The 24,609-nt window shown below is 39.9% G+C and overlaps 1 protein-coding gene across 1 annotated transcript; it reads left to right on the top strand.

The window, feature by feature from the left end:
* The first annotated feature begins 486 nt into the window (after nucleotides 1-486).
* Nucleotides 487-24,232, top strand: SLC25A29 (solute carrier family 25 member 29). Its single transcript, XM_051978384.1, has 4 exons — nucleotides 487-926; nucleotides 15,555-15,598; nucleotides 20,683-20,766; nucleotides 22,002-24,232. The coding sequence occupies exons 1-4, from the start codon at nucleotides 893-895 to the stop codon at nucleotides 22,737-22,739; spliced, it is 900 nt and encodes a 299-aa protein (XP_051834344.1). The 5' UTR covers nucleotides 487-892; the 3' UTR covers nucleotides 22,740-24,232.
* The last annotated feature ends 377 nt before the right edge of the window (nucleotides 24,233-24,609 follow it).

The following is a 24,609-nucleotide window of genomic DNA, read 5'->3' on the forward strand; positions in this document are numbered from 1 at the left end:
TAAAATAGGCATAAGAATACTTATTCTGCCTACTGCCCAAGGTTAGTGGTTTCTGCACTTTAAAAACAAACCTTAAAGTCCCGGGAAAACCTGTTTTCTAAAATGCACTTTCCATTTCTGGACCTTGAAGTGACAACCTCCCCCTATCTTCATCTACCCTTCTCCCTCCTCCCTCCATCCCCCCCCACACCCAGAGCAAGTGGGCTCCGGGACGCTCTGTTCAGGTTCAGCATATCCTCACAGGCCAGGCAGCCGCCCACCAGCACAAAGCCGTTCCTTTGTCTGCAAGCTCAGTAGCTTGCCGCCCCCCGTCCCCCGCCTCCATCCGCGCCCGCCACGTCCACCTCTCGCCTTCTCCAGCCGTGAGTCCGTCCAGCCAATCGGGCCTCGGAGCTCCAGGCCCGGCCTGGGGTGTTGTCCGCACTTTGCCGGCTGATTGGCTGGGATTTCCCCTCCCCGCCGGGCCTGTAGAGCAGGACTGGAGAAAGCTCGGCACCCGGGCTCTCTTTCTCCCTCTTTAGAATCTGTCTCCGGCGCGAGCAGAGCTGCGCCCACCAGAGGCTGGGCAGGGCGTGCGGGGTAGGGCCGGAGCCCCGGGGAAGGCGGAGGGCGCTCGCTGCTTTATCTGCCTCTGCCTCCGGAGCAGAGCTGACGAGGGAACGCCGAGCAGCAAGAAAGGAGCGAGCGCGAGCGGAGGCTCCATCTGGAGCTGGGGGGAGGGCGGCCCGGGGCTTAGGTGGCGCATCTCCTACCCCCTCCGGCCTTTGACAAGCCCAGCACCCGGAACCGGGCGGGTGGGGCGGGCGGATCAGGGAACCGCGGGTGGGAGGTGGCCCGGGGGGGCGCAGGAGGAGAGACCGCGTTGCACCTGGCACCGGGAGAGAAGCCGGCGATGGCGCTCGACTTCTTGGCAGGATGCGTTGGGGGTGAGTAGGGGAAGTGGGGCCGGCATACGCGACGGCGTACAACCTGGGGCAGAGGGTGGATGTGTGCATTCCCTGATACTTGACAAGGCCCCCGGCTTCCACGTGTACCCTACTCTTCCGGTCTTGTTGGGGTCGGGGTGAAGCTGGAGAGCGCGCTTGGGATTCACGCAGCCCCGTGAATTGGGCCTTGGCGCCGGCGGGAGCCGGGGAGCTCTCGGCAAACAATGGGCGACGAAGGGAGGCGGCGGCGCTGCAGCAGCGCCTCGCCCCCTCCCCCTTGCATTCCGAGCATCCTCGGCTTGGGGCTAGCAAGCAGTACCTGGGAGGTGGGGACTGTCCCACTTTTATCTCACACTTCATCTCTTAGTCCCTGCCCGGAATGGAACCGGTGGAGTGGGGGTGGGCGAGCAGAAGGAGGAAATCACCCCAGGCTGCTGGACCTCTCTGCTTGGATTCTTCATCCTTTTTTTTTTCTCTCATCTCGAAGCATTTGGGTCGCACCCTTGGGAGGATCTCCCGTGGCCCTAGGCTTAGTTCCCCAGAGTTGAATAAACAACCCTCTTCTCCCTGCCCCCACTCGCCCTCAATCTCCTTAAAACTCTTATTAACTTACTGTGAATTTTCTCAGTTCTTGTTTTGACTTAGAAGGGGGAGGATAAGTGCATTCATTGTCAAGCTGGGATTTCTTTCTCTCCAGACCCCATAGATACAAGATACAAGATACTTCATTTAAATTCCTTTGTCTCATTTTTTCTTCCAGTGAAATGAGGGGACATTGGACTAGAAAATTCTAAGGCTTTTTAACGTGGGAAGATCACCTAGGTTGAATTTTAATTTTCATTACAATTAAGAGTCCCAGGCCCTTTTAGGTACCCGCCAAATACTTCTGGATGCCTTTGTGAAAACTCCTTTCTTTAACTGTTATTCATCCTATTCTCTCTTAATTTTGTAGCTAGTCTTAGAAAATTCCTTGAGGTCTGACAAATGACTTTAAAAAATGAATTCAAACTTAGTTCCTATACCGTCAATAACTCTTTTTCCCTAAGTTTTCTGAAGCAATATGGTACTGTACTAATAGCAGCCTCCCTGTGTCATCCCTCTGAGCTTTCAGCCGGCAGTATGTTAATCAAAAGACCCAGTGAAATCAAGACTTGAAGAATCCTCGGTTTTAGAGCTTGGAGAGGTGGGGGAAGGGGAAAGGAGGAGGAAAAAGGCTGGGTTTCTGACTGTAGATCACATGAATAAATAACTTCCTGTCTTCAGGTTTCTCAATTCTAACTGAGTTAGACTCCCTGACTAATGCTCCAGAACTTTCTACAGACATAACTGGTTTCCTCCATCCCCCCAAAAAGTCATCCTCTTTCTCCTCCCTGATGTGAATTGAGGAGATAACAATCAGCCTCCCATGACTTCAAACATTTTCAGCAGGAGTAAGGGGGGAGGAAAGTGGCAAGGAAAAGGAAGTCAAATAAAATGGCTGGTGGCAGATGATTTAGAATTGAAAAGCATCTCAGAGATAACTTCTTTTTTGCCTAAGATATGAAGGAACTTAAATTAAGGCCACACAAGTCCCTTCCCAATCAGCCTCTTTTCAGCCCTGACATTTCAAAGTTAGCATTATGCCTTATTTAAAAAAGGCAAATTATAATTGCAGCTAGAACATGGAAGAATTGGCAGAGGAAGCCAGGATTTAGTCTTTGCAGGAGAGCCACGTGATACTTCTCAGTTCAGGCTGGTATTTGCAGGCTTTGGACAGTGACCTTATTATGTCTTTCAGAATTGTTTTTTTATTTTCTCAGGCGCCTCCTTGGTGAGCCACAGACCAAGCATTGATTTACCAGTGAATTTGCCTTCAAGGAGAAAGTAGGGAGTTGTCTCTTTCCACTTGCTGGCATTTGGTCTGTTGTTCAGCCTGGTTTTTGGCCCTTCTCCTACAATGGCAGTGAGCATACGGTTTCACCAGCTTAGCCACATGGCTTGTTCTTTACCAAAAACACTCTGCTTCTGGATCCTCAGAATGCCATATATCAAATGATCAAGACTGTAGCAGTTTCTGGGAGTCTAGGACACTGAGGTAACAGACTCACAGCCCAAAGCAAGTGTCAATTTCACTGGCCAAGAGAAGACAACTAATGGTGGAGATGGTAGCTAACCAAGAGTAGTCCTCTGAGCTAGAGAAGACAGCTATGAGTGGAAATGAGGTCAGTGGGAAAGTAGCCAAGAAGTCAAAACTGCAATATGCTGTCTCCTTCACTCTGAGCCTAATACTGTTTCTTCTATGTATGCTTCTACTTTTAGTTTAAACAATTATGTCTTGGAAGGGACTAATAGTTAACTTTTAAATTGTTGAAGGAAGAAAAGAGTGTGGTATAATGAATTGTTGAAGGAGACTTGGACACTTGAGACCAGTTTCTGATGTACCACTAACTTTAAGATTCTTGGACAATCACTTCCATTTTTGATCCTCATTTTTCTCAACTGTTCAATTGTTAGGGTGTAGATTTTTTAATCTCCCACATTACCCAGGCTGCTGGTAAAATCAGAAGAACTGGTATGCTCTGGAAATTCAAAATGCTATACCTCTATAGGAGGAGTATATATAGAAGTGTGTGTGTATATATATTTTTACATATATACATATATATTTACATATATGCATATACATATATACATATTTAGTATCTTAAATTTAAAAATTATAACAAAAACTGCCATTTGGAGATTGCTGAAGGTTGCATGATATCACAAGAGCCTTGGTCTAGAAGTTAGGAAACTTGGCTTCTTGTTGGACTTGGTTGACTCTGGGTTTTTGTGGACAAATGATTTGTCATCTTCGGATCTTAGGTATCCCATCTGTCAAATAATAATAGCTAACATTTGGTATTTTAATATTTAAAATTTCTTTTCTGACAAGCAACATTGTGTAGTTAGTGCTGATGTTATGCTCATTTTGTTTAAAAGAAGCAATATTACTCAGTGGAATTTGTCTAAATTCATACAGCTAGTAAGAATCCTTGCTGAACTGCAACCCAAATAGACCACTTCTTGTCCAAGTCTCCTGCCTCAGATTCTTTCTATATACTAACTGGATCTGAATTTTAACTTGTTAAAGGTTTTCTAAAAAATCCCTTCAGCTGTTATAATTTATGACCTGTAATTCTAAGGTCTATTCCTAACTTTGACATATTGTCCCAACTGCTATTTCTTTCAAGTGCCAGTTTGATGTTTTCAAGAAAGTTTAATAATAAACTAGAGTAGATAAGAGTGCTAGGTCTGGAATCTGGAAGACTTTATCTTCTTGAGTTCAAATCTAGCCTCAGACACTTAGTTGTGTGATTCTGGGCAAATCACTTAACCACATTTGCCTCAATTCTTCATCTGTAAAATGAACGGGAGAAGGAAATGGCAAACCACTCCAGTATCTTTGCCAAGAAAACCCCAAATGGGGTCACAAAGACTCAGACACAATTGAACAACAAAAAGTAGAAAGTTTTTCCTTCTACATAAACACACTATATGGGGCAGTGATGTATCTGCTGGCACAGATGGTTTAAAAGGAGGAACAGGGAGTAGGTCCAAGACAAACTGTAAGCCCTAAGGGTCCTAACCAGCCAATGAAGTTCATGGGCTGAGTCAGGCTGCAAGGAAGAAATACAAAGAAGAGATGAGTCAGACAGAATCTTGTTCTTTACCAGAAACACTCTGCTTCTGGATCCCCAGAATGCCATACATCAAAGGATCAAGACTTTAGCAGTTTCTGGAAGTCTAGGACACTAGACTCACTCTCTCTCTTTTTAAATTTTCAATAGTATTTTATTTTTTCCAAATACATTTAACGATTGTTTTCAACATTCATTTTTGTAAGACTTTGTGTTTCAAAATTTTCTCCTTTATCTCCCCCTTTTTCAATACAGCAAGTAATCATATATAGGTTAAATATGTGCAGTTCTTTTAAACATATTTCCATAGTTGTCATGTTGTACAAGAAAAATCAAACCAGAAGGGAAAAACCATGAGAAAGAAAAAAACAAAACAAAACAAAAAAGGTGTAAATACTATGCTTTGATCCACATTCAGTCTCCACAGTTTTTTTTCTAGGTGCGGATGGTATTTTCTATACCAAGTCTCTTGGAATGGCCTGGAATGGCCGAATTGTTGAGAAGCTTGCCTCTTTTAATTTTTGCCTTCTTAGATTAGATTTTAACTAATCTATGAGAATTTGGGTTATGTCATTTGACTTTTTACTGGACCTCAGTTTTTTTATTTGCCAAATTAAGGAGTTATATTAAATGGCCACCAGCTCTAAATCTAGGATTTTAGGTTGTCCCAAATGACTAACATCAGTTTTTCCCTCAAAACACACATACACCACCGCCACCACCAACAACAACAATAACAACTAAAAAACATACAACTACTGTTTTTGGAATTAAAAAAAAAATATGTGGGACAGGTAGAACAAGTATTTCTAGTTCTTATCCAGCAGAACCAAAATGATATATGGGGGGTAGGGGGAAAGTAATAAAGAAAATACACATTAATGTTAGTGGGCATGTGAATAAGTACAATCATTTGGGAAAGCAATTTGGATTTGGACAGAAAAAATGACAAGATAATGATCCTTTAGCTTATCTATACTACTACTAGGCCTTTAATCCATTCCCTCATCACCTCAAAAAACTAGGGAAAGTTCTTATATGTGTACAAATATTTATAATCTCTTTTTGTGATGGGGAAAAAAAATGAAACTAATCAGACGCCCATCAATTGAGGAATAGCTGGATATTATATGATATACAAATGTAATGTAGTAGTATATAGTAATAAAGAGAAAATAGATGGTTTCAAAGAGATATGGATTTATATGAATTGGTATAGTTAAGTAAGAAGTATCAGAACTTATACTAAAACATCAATATGTAAAAGTAAACAAGTTGGAAGACTTTAAACTGATAAAAAGAATGAATTGAACAAAACCAAGAGAACTATTTGTATGGTGACTACAACAATATAAAGCTGTGGTAGTATTCAGTGATCATCTATATCCAGAGGATTAGTACTTTTTACCTCCCGACAGAAAGGTGATAGATTTAGGGTGTAGAATCACACATACATATGTACACACAGAGAAATCTGCTTTGAATATTAATATATATATATTTTTTGCTAGACTATTTGTTACAAGGAATTTTTTCTTTTTCAAATGGATGTGGGGGAGTAAAAAGATAAAATTGATTTCTGTTATTTTTAGGAATGATGCTTTTACACAAAGTCACTACTGTTAGCTGGACTTTGTTTTGTTACAAGAGAGAGGGTGATCTGTAAATGTGAGTAATATGACAACAAACATATTAATGCAACTTTTAAAAAATAAACAAAAAATTTGAGCTTTAGACTTTGAAACTTTGGTCCAGGGCAAGATGCTTCCATTTTCTGAACCTTAGTTTCTTCTATTACAAAACAAGAATAATTTAAGTTTTTGCTAATATTAAATTATTAGTTACCTACCTCAACATCATCCTTTTAAGGTTAAATTAGGAGCAGTTAGAATAGTGGAGAGTATTGGCCCTGGGTCAGGAAGACCTGAAGTTCCAAGTATGATCCTGGGCAAATCACTTAATCTCATTACCTTCCTACTCCCCATCCCTCCTACCGAAAAAGGTTAAATTAGTACTAGAGTAGTAGAGTTTTGGACTTGGAAAGAGAAGAGATCTAGATTAAAATTCTACTTCTAACATAAGAGGTATGTGCATAAGCAAGTCATTTGTCTACTCACATTTCTTCATCTCTTAAAAAGAAATAGTAAAATTTATTCTGTGTACCCACTTCACAGGGTTCTTGTGAGAAGGGCAAATGAGATAATGTATTTAAAGCACCTTATAAATCATAATTCTTGTTATTATTCCTATTGAATGGATGATGAAACTGAGGTTTGGAGAATTAAAGTGTCTTCCTTAAGGTCACATAGAGAAAGATCTATAACCCAGATCCCACTTTATAATTGTTATTTTGAGATGAGACAACTTTGCTATTCAGTGAAAACCATTGACTGTCAGCCTTACATATGTTGGCACTTCCATTGGTTTTTAAGAATTTTTTTTTTCTCTTTCATCAACTATTCTCTCTATGGCAAGGACATAACATATACCCTGTATCCCATGCTGGATTAGATACCAGTTGCTTTACAGTGTTCAAAATTCCTATTACCTCATAGGATTCTTCTAATAAGTCTGTAAATAACTAGATTTGTACTACAGAGAACTCTAGAATATTTATAGGAGACAGTATGGTAATAAGAGTAATAAGTGGAATGGGAACCTCATTTGCTCTCTATCTTAATTTTCTCCTCTACAAAATTATAGGGTTGGAAGAGGTGACCTCAGAGGTCCTTTCAGTGCTCAAATTACCTACCATTCAGGGATTATTATTGTTGTTACTGAAAGCATTCATGGATAGAAGGATGGTATTAGAATCAGGAAGGAAATGTGAGTTGGAATCCAACTTCAGTACTTGCTGTGTGACAAGAATAAATAAAAAAGCATTTAAGACTTGTGTTAGGCGGAAAAGACAGTGTCTTACCCCTAATGAGTTTACAGTCTAATAAAGAAAATGATTATGTAGGAGAGAGTTATACAGGGAATGTTGTTCAGGGAACTCTCATAGAGTGACTGTCATATCTTTTCTGAGAAAGATAATATTGATTTAATTACAGTTACCAGAACTAGAGATGGAGGGAGTGGGAAAAGGTCTTAAGTTCAATGGAATGAATGAATATGGCTAGAGAAAAAGAGGCATTTGGGTTCATTAGAAATGGTGAAAATTAGCCAATTGGAAACCCAGGTTCTAAGGACAGTAGGTGAAGTATATACGAGTTTATGGGTAATGTATTTAAACCTCTAAACTTCAGTTTCTTCATCTATAAGATGGAGATTATAACTGATAATAATAAGATGCCTTACACAATTGTGAAAATCAAATGAAATAATATATATAAAATGCTTTGCACCCTTTTACAGCTTTATATAAACATGAGTTATTAGTGCCTAATGTTCTGTTCTGTGTATGTATAGTAGTGGAGAGATTTGGAGATGGGATTCAGTCTCTTCCCTCAAGGAGTTACTTTCATACATTAAAAAGTCTGGTTTTGTTGGTTTTGGCACTCCCACTGATGATGCACATAAAATCAAGAGAATTTTGGAGGGGGAGGAGACCATCCTACAATCTAGTCCAAATGATACACCCAAAAAAATCCTCCATGATAAAATACCAGTTAGTAGTCATCAGCCTCTGCTTGAAAAGCACCAAGAATCAGGAAGCCTACCTTTAAATGCAATTTACTCTACTCATAGACAGTTGTAATTATTAATGATACCAAGCCTAAACTTACCCCTTTGCTTCATCTACCCATTGCTTCAAGATCTTTGGGCCCAGAAAGAATAATATAGGTGACACAGTGAGTAGAACACCAAATTCGGCCTCAGACACTTTCTAGTTGTGTGAAGTCACTGGGGCAAGTCACTTAATGCTAATTGTCCCCCCAAAGAACAATATTACATATAATATATAATATAACAAATATATATTATATATATTAGTAATGTATGTATATTATATAAAATATAACAAAATTATAGTAATACTATTACCAATAATAACTACAGTGGTTATACAGTTTCATATTTGCAGAGGATATTTTAGATATTCTCAAAATGATTCTGGGAGGTAGGTGCTATTATTTTAGTTTTACAGATGAGGAAAATGAGGAAAGAAGGAAATAGACAGTTAATAAGTGCCTGCAATGTGCCAGGGATTATCTCATTTCACTCCCACAACAACCTTGAGGCTGTTATCCTCCTTTTTACATTAAAAGAAACTGAGGTGAACAGGTTAAATTACTGCCTGGGGACACGTGTAGTATCTGAGGTTGGATTTGGACTTGGGTTGCCTCAGTTTTTAATCATTATTGGCACCCCTACTCAAGAAGTTTCTTAGCTTAGGCAGCAGGGACCCCTGGTGTATAGACTTGCTCTTCTTTAACCCCAAATACTGCTGCTCCTTGTAACCAGGCCCAGTGGCTCTAACTGCTGCAAGCCCACCAGAAACTTATTCATTCTCTACTTGGTAGTCAGAGGATATTGACTTCAAAATGCATAATAAGGAGAAAATGCCAGATTGAGAACTGAGTAGTATTTAAGTAGTTCTGTGCTAGTACTTAAGTTCAGTACTTAAGTAGTTCTGTGTAGCAGTTAAGAACTGAGTCCCCTGGTAGGGTGATAGTCATCTACATTTTACTATCAGGCATCTAGGTGGCAGTGTGGAGCTGCATTTGCAGTCTCCACTAAGTTCAAGGGTGCCCTTGGAGATTTAGTCCCGTGTGAGCCTAGGGCAAGTTAGTGAGTTCCTGTAATCCAGCCTTAGATTTCCCATCTGTGAAATGGGAATGATAAAAATAGCACCTGCTTGCCAAGATTGTGAAGATGGAAGGAAACTGTCAAGTGCCAAGTACTGTGTAAACCTTGAAGCAGCATCCAGATGCTGTTATATCTGCTGTAACCCATGGGAAGATCCATGGGACAGCAGGAAGCAGTGACATTCCTTACTGAAATTTTGGGAATGTTTTTTATATTCTTGTCATTTCCCAATGACTCCCTCACCAGGAACACAGAAATAAAGTTAATCAAACCAAGTACATGGAGAATTTTTCACATTCCAATCTTGCTTCAACCCCCTTGCTGTACTTTGCCTCTGTTAATTATTTCTCATTTATTCTAGTCTTGTATATATATTTTTTCATGTTGTCTCCCCTATTTAGATGGTAAGTTTTTTGAGAGGAGGCCGTCTTCAACTTTTTTTTTTTATCCTCAGCACTTTATTTCTGGCACAGAGTAGGTGCTTAATTAGTAGGCTGATTTATAGTTAATGGCACAGAGAAAGAAATGCCAAACCTTTACAATATCTTTGCCAAGAAAACAGTGTCAAGAAGATAGTTGAGCAACAGCAAAAATAAGAAGCAGTTCTGACCTAATAAGATATGGTAAGAATAATGGAGTATAAGTTTATGTAATCATAGGATTTCGAGCTGGAAGTGCCCTTAGAGAATATTTAGGCTCTAGCTCCATCATTTACAGATGAGGAAACAAGTACAAAGAAAGATCACTTGAAATGGACAATAACAATAAACAAATGACAAACTCACAATGGCTGTTCTCTTTGTCAAAAGGAAGATTTATTTAGGAGTAGAGTTTACAGACAAAATTGATAAAATGGGCACCACGAGTGGCAAATAGAGTTGGAAGAGCATATAGTTAGCAAGGTAAAGAAAGGCAAGTTTCCTGAGGGAACTCACAATTAACCAGGAGAAAGGAAATACTCGTTGACGTGGAAGTAAGCCATTGACTGGCAGTTTAGATCCACAGAGGAATTTGACAGACTAGCAAGGAAAAGGCACATAAGGAGGGAGAGAATAATCTCATAGTGAGCTTAGTCTTGAAGAGAAAATTTAGCAAAGATCTTCCTCATAAATAGATCATTTATTGGGGAAATATAGTCTTGAGGGTTTCCCCAGTTTTAAAGGCCCAGAATCAAGAAAGGGGGAATCATGGAGTAGAAATGCCAGGGAATCCCAGGGAAATCAAGGAGCAAAATTGAATGCATCTGTCTTAAGATAGGCTAATCATATCTTTAAAGATGCACAGAGGTTTGAGAGATGGACAAAGGTGTTCCATCCTCACAATCACTCTATATTTACAAATAGTCTGATAAATGCCAGGGGAAGATAGTTCACATCATAGTGACTAGTCAGTAATAATAGAACAGACATTTCTATAGTGCCTACTATTTGCCAATCACTGCCAAGTGCTTTACAAATCACTCATTTTATCGAAATAAATGCAAGGTAGGTGCTGTTTTGATGAACATTTTTACAGATAAAGAAACTGAGGCAAACAGGTGAAATGACTTGGTAGGATCTCACAGCTAATAAGTTTCTGAGGTGAAAATTAACCTTGCTAAACCTGCTGGCCACTTGAGTCACAAGTTAGGTTACTTCTCCACAATTACCAGTGAAAAAGTTTTGGACTAGAATAAACTTCTGGCTATCCTCTCAAACCCCCACCCACCATTGGTTTTGTAGGGCCTGCATATAATAACAAACCAAGTCACAGAAAGATTTGACCCCCCAGGCAGGCTGGAACTTGCTGACTCCTGGACTTGGTGGGATGCCAAGGTCTCTTCCAATTCTGACTTCAGTGTTTTGTTATTCTATAACAAGCATCTTGTGAAAATTTTCATGTCTGGAGCTTTGTAGGTAAAAAAATAAATGTACTAATATCCCAAACAACTCATTGTCACCCTGCCCTACACAACAGCCTTCCTTCTTTCCTGACCTCACTGTTACTTTTGAAGGCTCCTCTCCCTATCATCCAGCCTCACAACCTCTGGATCTTTTTATTCAGTGTTTTTTTTTTTTTTTGCATTTGATCAATTGTGTTTAAGGGGAATTGATTTCTTCAGTGGATTTTTTTTTTCAATTCCTCATAACTGAATTTGTCAACTGATTTGACATAGCCAGTCAAATCAGTTGACAAATTCAGTTATTTCTAGCTTTGTAATATTTGTAATATAGCAGATAAGTGACTCAATGGATAGAGAGCTGGGATTAGAATTAGTAAGACTTGAGTCCTGGGAAATTCACTTAACCCTGCTTGCCTTACTCTACGGAGAAGGAAATTGCAAACCATTCAAGTGTCTTTGTCAAGAAAATCCCTTGAACAGTACTGGCATCCTATGGTCCATGAGGTCATAAAGAGTTGGACATGGCTGAATGAATAACAATAAAAAATACCTCTAGTATTTATACTAGTAATATATACTATATACTAATATATATACACCTCCTGCTTTCCATTGATTCTGCCTTTACATTGGTACAGATGTTCATTTTCTTATACCTAAATCTGAGTTCAAATCTAGCCTCAGATGCTTGTGTGATCCTGGACAAATCACCTTAAATGAAAATATTTGCATAAAGTGCTTGGCAAATCTTAATACATATAAAGTACATATAAATGCTAGTTGTTGTTATAATACCTGGACTATCACAATCAAATCCTAATTGCTCTACCTGCATCTGGTGTCTTCCCATTCTAATTAGTTTTCCATTCAGCTCTCAAAAGTGCATGCCCCCTCCCATTCAATAAATTTGAATTGGCACTCCTATCATCTCCAGAATGAAATATAAAACTTTGTTAGGCTTTTTTAGCCTTCATAACCTATCCCCTCCCTCCCCTTCTTGATTTCTTACCTTACTCTGTCCCATTCCAAGTACTCTAAAATCCAGTGATTCAGGCTTTCCTAATTGTTCTTTCCTGATCCATCTTTTTCCAGACTTCCCACAAGCTTTACTTTGATCTTCAGGTCTCAACTAAAATTGAACGTACAGTTATTGTGTCCCTCATCAGAAGATGAGTCTCTCGAGCAATGTTTTTGGCTTTCTTTGTATTCCTAGTAGTTAGCACAATATTTGGAAAACATTTGTTGACTGATCATTGGGTGCTAGAGTTGTACAGATATTATTAAGAGTGTGAGGAAGGGGTGGTGGAATATAAATTGGAACTTGAAGGGTGCCTAGAATCTCCTTCAAAGGGGTGAGGTAGAGAAGGCATTGCTGGAAATTATGTCTATGAATATATCTACATATATGTAGAGCGAGATAGAATGGGGGGAAAGAGGAGAAAGAGAAATGGATATATAGTAGGTACACAGTAGGCTCTTAACAAATATATATTGGTTTATTGACAAATCATGGGTAGAAGAATCACATTCTACTAGATAGAATAAATAAGCCTGGATTTGTCTCACTCACCAACAACTACAGATAGTCACAAAGTATCCAGATACAATTGATCAACAATTAAGCTGATCAGTTGTATCTGGATACTTTGTGACTGTCTGACTTCTGTTTTAAGCTTGAATGAGATCATCAACATAATTTGTAAAGCATCCCCTTCCTCTTGCAGTATAAGGAATTATAAAAATGAATTTATGTGTGAAATTATATACTTAAGACAGCAGTCATGGTGAGCGGAGTTGTGAGGGAACTTCACTGCTCTGAAGAGACCCTTTAGTAATATTTGTTATAATAATTGATACTTTGTTTTTCTTCAATACACAAGAATTTGATCATTATAGTATTTTTATGGGTTCCTTATCTCTTTGACACAGTAGAACTTAAGATATGGGTTTTTCTTCCAAAGTAATGAGAGTCATTCCCCTCAAAGCCATACGTTCCCTTGGAAGTTGGCCACGATTGCTTACAGCATTTCAGAAGCTCCTCTTTGGAAAATTCAGGTGTTTTGATAACATGCTTTGAACACTTCCTGTACTAACAAATCTTTGTCTTCTGAGGATGAATTTGACTTTTAGAAATAGACAAGAGTCACATAATAGCTACCCTGTGGCCAAACTGGACTTTTTTTGTCCCTCAGATGTGTATTTTACTTTTCTACCTTACAAATTAATTTTATAATCCTGACTCCAGAGACCTTTCCTAAAGATATCTCCACAATCAGCAAATATGTATTGACTGTTTAGCAATGAAATAAAATGTTGTGCCAAGTGAATGTACTGTGTACACAGTATTAGCAGTGTTGTGGGATGATCAGCTGTGAATAATAACTTTGCTATTCTGAGCAATACAATGATCTAAAACAACTCTGAAGGATTTTAGATGAAAAACGCTATCTGTACCCAGAGATTGATTGAATTGTACTGATTGAAACATGCTTTTTTTTAAACTTTATTTTTCTTTAGTTTTTTTTTTTTTTGAGGGGGGGAGGATATCTGTATTTTCTTTTGCAACATGACTTTTATAGAAATGTTTTGCATAACTTCACATGTGCCTTCTCAATGTGGGGGAGGTGAGGAGAGAGGAAGAGAGAAAATCTGGAATTCAAAAGTTTTGGGACTTTTAAAAATAGTATTTTATTTTTCAAAATATATGCAAAGAATGTTTTCAGCATCACTTTTGCAAAACTTTGATCCAAATCCCCCCCCCCCCCCCTCCGGCAACAAGCAATCCAATATATATTTTTATAAACATATTTCCATATTCATCATGGTGTGCAAGAAAAATCCGGCAGCTAGGTGGCAGTGGATAGAGCACCAGCCCTGAAGTCAGAAGGACCCAAGTTCGAATTTGACCTCAGAAACTGAACACTTCCTAGCTGTGTGATCCTGGGCAAGTCATTTAATTGCCTCAGCAAAAACAAAAAAAAACAAAAAACAAAAAAAAAAAAACTAAAACCAAAACAAAAAGAAAAGAAAAGAAAAATCAGATCAAAAGGGGGAAAAACCACAAGAAAGGGAAAAAAAAAAACAAGCAAATAATAACAAAAGGTAAAAATACTATGCTGTGATCTACATTCAGTCTCCATTGTTCTCTCTCTGGATGTGGATGAAACTCACATTAAAAAGTTTTTTTAAAAATGTTTAAAAATTATTTTGCATGTAACTGAAAAAAAATAAACTAAATGGGGGGAAAAAAAGAATGAAATGTTGGAGGAGATGCCCCGTTTAAGTTCTTGCTCTTTATAGTCTAGGGGTGAGGTTGACAAACATAGATACAGTATTATATAAAACCAAATGTTATTTGAAGCTGAAGGGAAGTGAGGAAAAGTCTGGAGGGATCGTGAGAGCAGGCCTTTTGAGGGAGAAGGGAATGAGCATTTATATAGCACTTTGTGCTAGACACTAAGTGTTTTATAAATTTTTCGAGTGATCTTCCCAACATCTGTAAGGTGGGTGCATTTTATTATCCCCATTTTGTAGTTGAAGAAACTGAGGCAGACAAGTGACTTATTCAGGGTTACACTGTTAATAAATGTCTGATTCTGGATTTGAACTTTGTGACTCCAGACCCAGCACACTATTCACTAGGCAATTTAGCTGCCTCTGAGCTTGAAGGAGAAAGCATGGAGTTCACCTTTAAAGGATGAGTAGGAATTTGACAGATAGAGGTCCTAGATAGAGAAGTCTGGGTTAAGGGGAAAGGCTGTGCTTGAATGGGACCTCAGGCAACTGAATGACCCCCCCACCCCCACCCCTGATTTCAGAACTTGTGGTTTTTCCAGTGCATCTGTTGATGGGAAAGAGTTGGGGCAAGTAGAAAAGATAAGTGTTGACAGTTGATTGGGGCAGCTGGGAAAATTGCCAGTTTCATCATCAGGATTCTTCATACCTCTCCCCTTTGGGGCAGCCAAGTGCATAGAGACCTGGGCTTGGAGTTGGCAAGACTTTTGGGCCTAGACATGTACCAGCTGTGCAACCCTGGGCAAGTCCCTTATCCAAGTTTGCCTCAGTTTCCTTATCTATATAAAATGACCCGAAGAAGGAAATGGCACAGAACTCCAATATTTTTCTAAAAACCCCCAACAAAAAAATGAAGGACACAACTGGACTCAAGCCCACCTCTTCCAATTATATTTTACTAACAATTCTTTCCTTCCACCATCCTCATTTGATTTAAAAAAAAAAGTCTTTTTATCAACCTTGGGAATTAGAAATGGGAGTGTGGAGAGTCATTACATGTCTGCCCACATGACTGTTCCAAATTTTTTATAATCCTCATAGGTGCTGCAGGTGTGCTGGTGGGACATCCCTTTGACACTGTCAAGGTGAGGTTTTTTTCCACAGGTTTAATTATAAAATGAATTTGCATAGAAGAAAAAGCCCCACTGAAAAAAAGGAACTGGGAAAGATGGGGACAACATTTCAGGGGAATTTTTGTAGCTTTTTTTTTTTTTTTTCATTTTTACTTGAAATGCATGAAAGTGCTTTCTGGGTATCTTCTGAGAGGTATCAAGTGTATACCTGGAGAAACCATTTTATTCAGATGTTAAATCTAAAACATAGGAGCAAGTCATTTATAAATTCTCATTTGAAATAGTTCTGAGGTCCTAAATACTTAGAAAAACTTGAGTGCATGTTGCTGGAAAGATTTCTGAGCTGTGCCTTTTGGGAAGAACTGACTGACTTGATCAGTTGCTGTTTAAGCCCTTTCTAAAAGAGCTTTGATGTTTCCCAGGAACCTCTCCAAGGCCACAAGACTTTCTTTGACGCACTTTTCAGGAAGATAAAAACCTGTAAATGCAGTTTCAGCCAAGTTTTATTTTTGTTCTTGGGAAGAAGGGGAGTCTAAATGCTTAAATGGGTTACCCTCTGATTTGGCTGAGCCCCCCATATCTGACCAGTCTAGGATCCAAGAAAAACTTTGGGGAAAATAATAAAACCTTAAAGTGTAATTCCATATCTCTTTTATTGCCTGACTGTGTCAATCCCTTCCTCCCCTACCCAGCACTACTCACTTAGGAGGAGCCAAGTGCCTTAGGGAAAGGAAGAAAATGTGTCAAATAGTTACAAGCTAAAACTAAGAATTCCTGGCTTCATTTCTGCCAAACTAATAAGAAACTAAAGCATAAGATGTTTGGGTTTTTTTTGTTTGTTTGGCTTAAAAATATGTTGTATTTCCTAATTTTGGTCCAAGGCCTACCAGGTGTTAGGTAATCATTATTTCTGAAACTTTTTTGCAAGTCAGATCCATACAGATTCCATACATTTATTAAATGTATGGAAGTGAGACGTTTCCCAAAAGACCCCAGGGGAATACTTTAACCTAGACAAGAGGCAGCTCAGTATTCATCCTGTTACATAAATTCAGATTCACTTTATAAAAGCATACCTGCATAGCCTGGAATGAAGTGTAAATAGTTTATTTCTAATCCTGAATTAGCATTAGCTTTGACTCCCAGATTGCTGCTAGAAAGCAGGAAATGTCCCACAGTCCTAGCCCCTCTCCTGTGGAGGAGGAGAAAAGGGAATTTTTATTTTTCTTTTGCTTAAAGCTTTACAGAATGATTTCTTCTCAGTTTACAACATCCTTCCTTACCTGATAAGTGGTACAAATATTACAAATATTATTCTCATTTTACAGAATAGGAAACCGAGGCTTAGTGTTAGAACTAGGTTTTGAATTTGCAAGCTCTGTAGCATTTTTTGATTGCTGAATGGGATATTTTGTTGCTGCAATTCATTTTTCAGTCTTGGGAATTTTGTTTTTTTAAAGAAAATTAGAACTATTACTTTGATTACATGAGGTCCTTACAGAGAAAGGAGTCGCAGTATTTATTTGTCCCAGGTCTCCTCAAATAATCTTCCATTGCTTTGTAGCATCCTTTCAGACTAAATCAAGCAACTTGTTACTCATAGTGGGGATGGAAGGGAACTATTTCTTCAACTCCCGTTTTAAAGAGTCATTTAATATGAATTTTTCCTTTAAGTAAAGGGAATTTTCCTGTTTTTTTATTATGAAGCATAGTTATAGGAAAATTCTAAGGGGAGACCTGTAACTAGCTCCTAAAGCCTGATAAAATTGGGTTCCTCAATAAATCGGAATGCTAATGAAGTTGCCCCACTTTTTTTTCTGGATAATTTCTTTCCACCAACATGCTAACTCATTTCAAATAAGTTTTTAAGGCTTACTAAGTGATTTGCTCCCCAAAGACCCCCATGAAGTAGGTAGTGTAAGTGTTGCCACTCCCATTTTACAGATGAGGAAACTGAGCAAGTCTGAGTCTGAACCTAGGTCAAAATATACTTCCTTTTTACTTGTAGGGTAAGTCTTGGATCTCTAGTAATAGCCATTAACTATCTAGTGAAGATAATAGAGCATTATCCTCGCCTTTGGCTCACAGGAGCACAGATCGTAGCCATTTAGGGCTGGAAGAGAATTTAGACATCACTTTTTTCGGCCTCTTAGTTTTACATATCGGGGAATTAAAACATTAAATGTTTTGATCCTTAATATTAGAGTCTGAATTTGAAGCCAGTTTCCAGGATCCACAAGTTGTGTTCTCCCAGCTAATCCTGGGCCTAGGTAGGCTTAATTAAATTTTTGTGTTTCTCTCCGGATCACCTGATGTCTAATCTGTAAACAAATACTTAAAATACACCCTTTGGGGATGTGGAGAGTTTGGCTTGGGTCCTTCCCCCTCCCCTCCCCCCGTGCCCTCAAGGGGTCCAGGGCCTAACTCCCTGCGGGGGGCCATGGATTTTCTCATTCTAGGATAAAAGATTGGATATGGGGTCTACCCCACCCCTGCTTCCCACTCACTCCCCCACTTCCCTCCCTACCCCTTTGTGTTTGATGTGATGTTGAAAAATTTGTTCTGTTGCTTTTTAACTGCCTTTACTTTCTGAGCCCAGGGCTGTCTTCATTATAACAGCAAAAGTGTTACTTTGTTGTAGATGAGAGATAAGCCTCATCACTGGAGAGTTACCTAGTAAGTACAGACCAGGTGAACCTTCTGTTTCTCTCAGTCTGAATTTCTCCCAGAATGTTTGATTCATGCCGAGAATGGACCTAGAACCCCCTGGAGTCTTTCTTCCCGGCATCCCCAAGCCCTGACTAGTGATTGTGGGTGGAGGGTTGTGGGTAGGGAGAGGATCCCAGCCTGGCTAGAAACCCAATGACCAGCCCAGTTTTCCGTGGCTTCTCCCCTAAAAAAAAAAAAAAAAATGTATATATATGTATATATGTATATATATATGTATATATATATATATATATATATATATATATATATATATATGTAATTCCTGGGGAATTAGCAGCACTATCACCACCAGTACAACTAGACCTGCCTTCCGTGCACCCATTATTCAGAGGGCTTAAATTGTATTTCCTCTGATGCTTGAGATTTGTTTTTCCAATTTTTTCCCTCCTGTCCAGAACTGGGATGAGCATAAGTAGGATTCATTAGGAACTGGAAGAAGGGGATCATTTGGAGTGGAGGGAGTGTGGGGATGGGAGGAATGAAACTCAAGGCTGCTTTCTGGAGAAAGGCTAGTTTGTTTCACCGAGCTGAGGTTTTTCTACCCAATTTTAAAGTCAGCTTGAACTGTCAGTCCGGCTGTCATCAGGTTCTGATTTGAGAATGATCAAGGCTTGGGAGCCTCCTCCCTGTGGTGTTTCTAAGCCTTCTCTCTAAGAAGGAACAGAACAGCATGTTCTCGTTCACAGGAGTTTAATTAAAATAACTTTCTAAATGTTAGGGGCAAAAAGCACCCCACAGAAAATCCCGTTGTGTTTCAAAACCAACACATAAGTAAAACCCAGCTCTTTTATTTTATTTTTAAAATTTGAGCCATGCAGCTCAGAGTGATCCTTTCTTAAGATGCATTTGACCAATCATTTTCAGAGAATCTAACCTTTGTTATTTGATGTTTGGTATGACCCAGGTGGGCATTTCCTCTGGACATTATCCCTATGTGCAGTCATACTTTTTTCATGGAGGTATTAACCTGCTGAGGTACTTTGGGGAATCAGGAGGTGTTGAGGTTAAAAAAAGCATTTTTAAAAAATTTATTCTCATTCCCCTGCCCCCCTCCCCCTCACTAGTGTCATGTAATGTCTTCCCTTAAAAGTAGAGTTAGGAGAATTTCCATTTTGAGGTTCTATTGGGGCTCTTAGCCCCAAAGGTTCAGGATAAAGGACCCATCCTTCCCCTGGCTAAGGACTTATTATATCTTCTAGTCCTTCCAGGGAAGATAGGATAGATGGCCTTCCCTTACTGATTTCAGAACCAAGAGCTAATGTCGACTCTTCAGGTTTTAATGTTAGGAAAAGATCTAGTCAGAGCAAATTAAAGGAATATTCAAAAGAAACAAACAATTAACCAAGTAAAGATGATAGGATTTAGAGTTGGGGGAGCTTAACTCATTTTACAGAGGAGGAAACTGAGGATAAGAAGCACAATATTTGAAGCTTAGGTTGAAGGCTGAGTACTCTCTACTTCAGTCACATACAAGTAAAGCTTAGGGGAAATCCCTATCTCTGCAACTTTAAAAACATATCAAGAGTAAAGATAAGCCCCAGAGTTATAAGAATTGTATTGTCTGTGGAGGAACCTCCTCCTCATCTCCCAGTTGATATCTTTAGTCTAAAGCCCCAAGGATACTGCCCTCCTTATAGCAAAGAACTACTTGCTGATTGGACAGTATGAAATGTGGTCCGGACCTGAAACTGCTGTCCTTAAAAATAATAAAAGTTTATTTTAGCTGAGTTGAGAGTTTGATGTCTATTTTAAGAGTTCCTGACTCAACCAAACTGAGCATAGAAGAAAGAGAAATTGTGCTAAATTAACTTCCTAACCTCTACCCCTCCCTTTAAAAATAGAGGTGAGGGGAAAGCATCATTTTGGTCCTTGTAATGAAGACAGTAAATAAACCTGAGAGGCAGATATTGTCTTAGGTCTCTCTGGTGACTTAATGGTCACCAATGGATATCAGCAACTCATTCTTCTAATGGGAACTCTTTAACTGGGGCCCAACCATCTAGTAGCTCACTAGAGAACATGAGGGTTTCCATGAACCCTTCAGATCTTGATTTTGGACTCATTTAGGGGTAATCACACACTCCCACTCCTAGCCCCAATCAGAGCCACAGATATAAAGGGAGGGCTGTGCTTTCACCACCGTACATTATTTACTCCCTTCTCATTCAAGCCCCATGAAATGTTTTGTGCATCCCTCCATTCCCCCACCAACGCTGTTTAAATAAAATAATCCACCTAGTGCATATCACCACTTCCTGTTCTCTGATGGCCACCTAGTGCTGTTGTAGATGTTAACTACTGAGGATAAATAAACTGTGGGTTTCCTTGGGCTTATCAAACTTTTTCACTGTGAATTTTTGTTCTAGGTTCGCCTCCAGGTTCAAAGCGTAGAGAAGCCTCTCTACCGAGGGACTTTCCACTGCTTTCAGTCCATTATCAAGCAAGAAAGTGTAAGTAATACTAATTCATATTTCTGTAGTGCTTTGTGGTTAATTGTAGACACTTTTACAGTAGTCCTCAGAAATTAGGTAATTTAAAAATTGTTATCTGATTTAGAAGCAAAATCACTGGATTATGGTCCCATTTACTAGCTCTGTGACTTACTTAACCTTGTTTGCTCCAGTTTCCTCATCTCTAAAATGAACTGAAGAAGGAAATGGCAAGTCACTCCAGTAGCTTTGCTAAAGTCACATGTGACTGAAAAAAACTAAACAACTGAGTTGAATCTTGAGTGGGACACTTAACACTTATCTATAGAGTAGAAGGCTTGGGCTTAAATTTTAATGGAAGATAGGACATTTACATAGATAAGTAGATTCCAGGTAATTTGGAGAGACAGATTTGCACTAGTCTGCAGCTGAAGCTTTGTGGAAGGGGCAATAGTAACCTTAGGTGAGGCTTAAAGAAAGTCATGGATTTTGAGAAACAGATGAGGAAAGTTCGAGGGAGAAGCTAGGAACAGAGACAGAACTCATTCAACAATTGTTATATTGACTGCCTCCTGGGTGGTTAGTGCTATAGGAAGGGTAGTACCTCCTCATCATCCTTGGCTTTTAAGTTTCTGAAATAATAATAACAATGACTAACATTCACATAGCACTATATGCCAGGCAAAGTGCAAATCATTTTATAATGATGATCTTATTTGATCCTCACTGAAGTAGGGATTATTATGGTCCCCATTTTAATAGAGGAGGAAATGGAAGCAGAGTTGAATTGCCTTGCCCCGGGTCACAGCCTCACCCCTCTTCCAGTCAGCCCTATAGATATTTCCGAATAACAACCATGTGTCCCACAAGTCTTTCCCCTGTGTCTACCTCCTCTGGTGGGATCATCTTCTACATAGACAGCACCAAAGAGGCTGGGCTGCTTGTTCTGTCACATAGAAAGTTGTAAAGCTAGAATTTATATCTCCGTCTCCGGCTCTTTTAATCCGGAGGTCCTAATACAGTACCACTCTGTTAGCCAAATTTTGAAAACATGGCTGGTCTTTTAATTACAGCTTGCCTCTAATAATAATTTGATATGATCTGTGTCGTGAGTGTTAGAGGGACACTGTTTTTGCCTTTTGTGTATTCATGGCTACAGAGAGCAACCTGAATTCTACTAACACTGAGTTAATGCAAGCACCCCTCCCCCCCACTCCACATCATTGATTCCCCCCTCCTTTCTATTTTGTTCATAGGTATTTGGCCTGTATAAAGGGATTGGGTCCCCCATGATGGGCCTGACCTTTATCAACGCCCTTGTGTTTGGGGTCCAAGGCAACACGATCCGAGCCCTGGGGAAGGACACGCCCATGAACCAGTTCCTGGCAGGCTCGGCCGCAGGCGCCATCCAGTGCGTGATCTGCTGCCCCATGGAGCTGGCCAAGACACGGATGCAACTCCAAGGTACAGGCGAGTACAAACTGAAGACTAGGACCTACAAAAACTCCCTGGACTGTTTGGTGAAGATCTACCAGCAGGAGGGCCTGCGCGGCATCAACAAAGGCATGGTGTCCACCCTGATCCGGGAGACGCCCAGCTTCGGCTTCTACTTCCTGACCTACGACTGCCTTACACGCTCCCTGGGCTGTGAACCCGAGGACAGCTTTGTGGTGCCCAAGCTGCTGCTGGCGGGCGGCATATCCGGGATTGTGTCCTGGCTCTCCACCTACCCCATGGACGTGATTAAGTCTCGAATACAGGCTGATGGCGTGCGGGGCGTGCAACAGTACAGCGGCATCCTCGACTGTGTGCGCAAGAGTTATCAGGTGGAAGGCTGGCGGGTGTTCACCCGGGGGCTCACATCCACCCTGCTGCGGGCCTTCCCGGTCAATGCAGCCACTTTTGCCACCGTCACCATCTTCCTCATGTACATGAGGTCAGAGGAAGTGATGACGGAATGTGAGGCAGCCCTCCCTCAGCCTTCCAGCTTGTAAGGATTTGTCCCCAGCCCCAGGATGTCTCCTGTTGACATTCCCGTGCCCTTCTTCCCCCAGACCTGGACTTGGCCGTCACATTTTTGTAAATGCCCACCCTTGTAGAGTAACATGCAAACAAACTCTAAGCTGTTTCATCTGACTTGGCCTGGGTATTGCCCCCTGGTGGCACAGACTCTCCTTGGAAACGCTTCTTGGGAAGGTGGCCAATCTTTGTTCTGACCCCTGGGATCTGAGGGCACACTGGGGATCATCTTCCCGATGCCAGCTTTCTGACAGATTTTCTGGATTTTAATCAACCCAGCCCTTTGTTTCAAGGGGTCAAATCTACAATGCTTTTGAATAACTTGGAGGCCATTTGTCCTTGGACCTGGTCACATTTTACTTTTTTATATTTGACTCATTTGATTTTTCTGAGGCTTAGTAGATTCAGAGAGTTTTCATGTGGTCAAAGGATTTGGGGTCAGGCCTGACTTTGAATGTCACCTTTCTTACTGTGCGACTTTGGACAAATGACTTCTTCCTTGGGATGCAGTTTCCCTTATTATATTAGAATCGGTAATCCCTGTGGTCTTTTCCAGTCAATCTGTAGGCAAAGGGTGTTGTTGGCTTTTTGTTCTCCCAGTCTTCCTATCCCAGAGAATTAGTCTTGGCTCTCCAGGTTAACAAACATCTCCAGTTCTGAGTGAGCAATCATTTTATTCAGGAGTAGAACTGCAGCTGGGGGTACAGAGAGGCCCTGCGCATCACTGCCCAGCAAGATGGTACCTTTGTCATTTTTCCTCAGTAACAGAAAGTCTGATTGTGGCATTTTATAGATAATGAAGTCAACTAACATTTTTATCATGTTAAACTCAGGACAGGGAGTATTAATGGAGTCAGACAGCAGCACCATACTCTCCTGTCGCCCACCCCTGTGCCGCACATTTTGGATTTCAGGCCATAACCTTCTGTGACGTAGGCAAATGTATTTTTGGCATATTGAGGAATGTATAGTATCAAATGTGGACTCTGGGAATCTTTGTATTTGTTGCCATCAGAATGGTATTCTCATTTTTGAGGATCTAAGCCTTGTTAATGCAAATATTTTGATAATAGGGAATGAGCTGCAGATAATAGTGAATGGAGCCATTCACCATATTGTTTCCTGGGAAACAAGGAAATGGTGACTGATGCAGGGGTCCCTGGGCAGGTTTAGGGAATTCAGGGATTGGGTCCGTTCTACGTTATATTTTAAGAAAATGTAATTAAGAGCATTTTGCATTGTCAGAAATTATTCAGGTAACACTTCCTTTCTGGACCCAAATATTTGTTTGTTAGAAGGTAGAGAAGAGTAGTATTGTGGCCATTTTTAAACTGCCACTGAGGTTCACCCTGAATGTGAAATGTGTCACCTACAGTTCATGTATACAAGTTAATAATATCTTTGTAAGATATTCTGTAATTATTGTACAGACTCAATAAAAAAAATTTTTTTTAAATCAACAAAAAAATTTATTGATGCTTTTTTTTTTTTTTTTACATCAGTGAATTCTGGATATACATGCCATCACATTTCCAATTCCAAACTCTCTATTTAACCTTCTTTGATAACAAAATAGTTAAACAAAAACAATGATGCTGAGATTGTATCTGACAAGGCATTACAACATCCTGCCTCCTGAATCTCTCCTTAAGAGAATGAGTTATGTTTCATTTTTTATTTGGGACCAGTTGGATTTTTCAGTCTTCCTTTACTTTTTATAATAGGAAGGAGGTAGTATCCAATATGGTCATTCAACAAACAATTCGATACTTGTCTTCTGCAGAGAGCTGTTCTGTTGGATTCAGGGGACCATTCAAAGATGAGAAATGATATATTTCTAAATAT

The sequence above is a fragment of the Antechinus flavipes genome, chromosome 2 (genome assembly GCF_016432865.1).
Source record: "Antechinus flavipes isolate AdamAnt ecotype Samford, QLD, Australia chromosome 2, AdamAnt_v2, whole genome shotgun sequence".
NCBI lineage: Eukaryota > Metazoa > Chordata > Mammalia > Dasyuromorphia > Dasyuridae > Antechinus > Antechinus flavipes.

Excerpts from the sequence above, each read along its gene's own strand:
- SLC25A29 (XM_051978384.1), top strand. The coding sequence starts at position 893 with ATGGCGCTCGACTTCTTGGCAGGATGCGTTGGGG. Across the intron at positions 927-15,554 it reads CTTGGCAGGATGCGTTGGGG|GTGCTGCAGGTGTGCTGGTG; the intron begins GTGAGTAGGGGA and ends TAATCCTCATAG. Across the intron at positions 20,767-22,001 it reads CCATTATCAAGCAAGAAAGT|GTATTTGGCCTGTATAAAGG; the intron begins GTAAGTAATACT and ends TTTTGTTCATAG.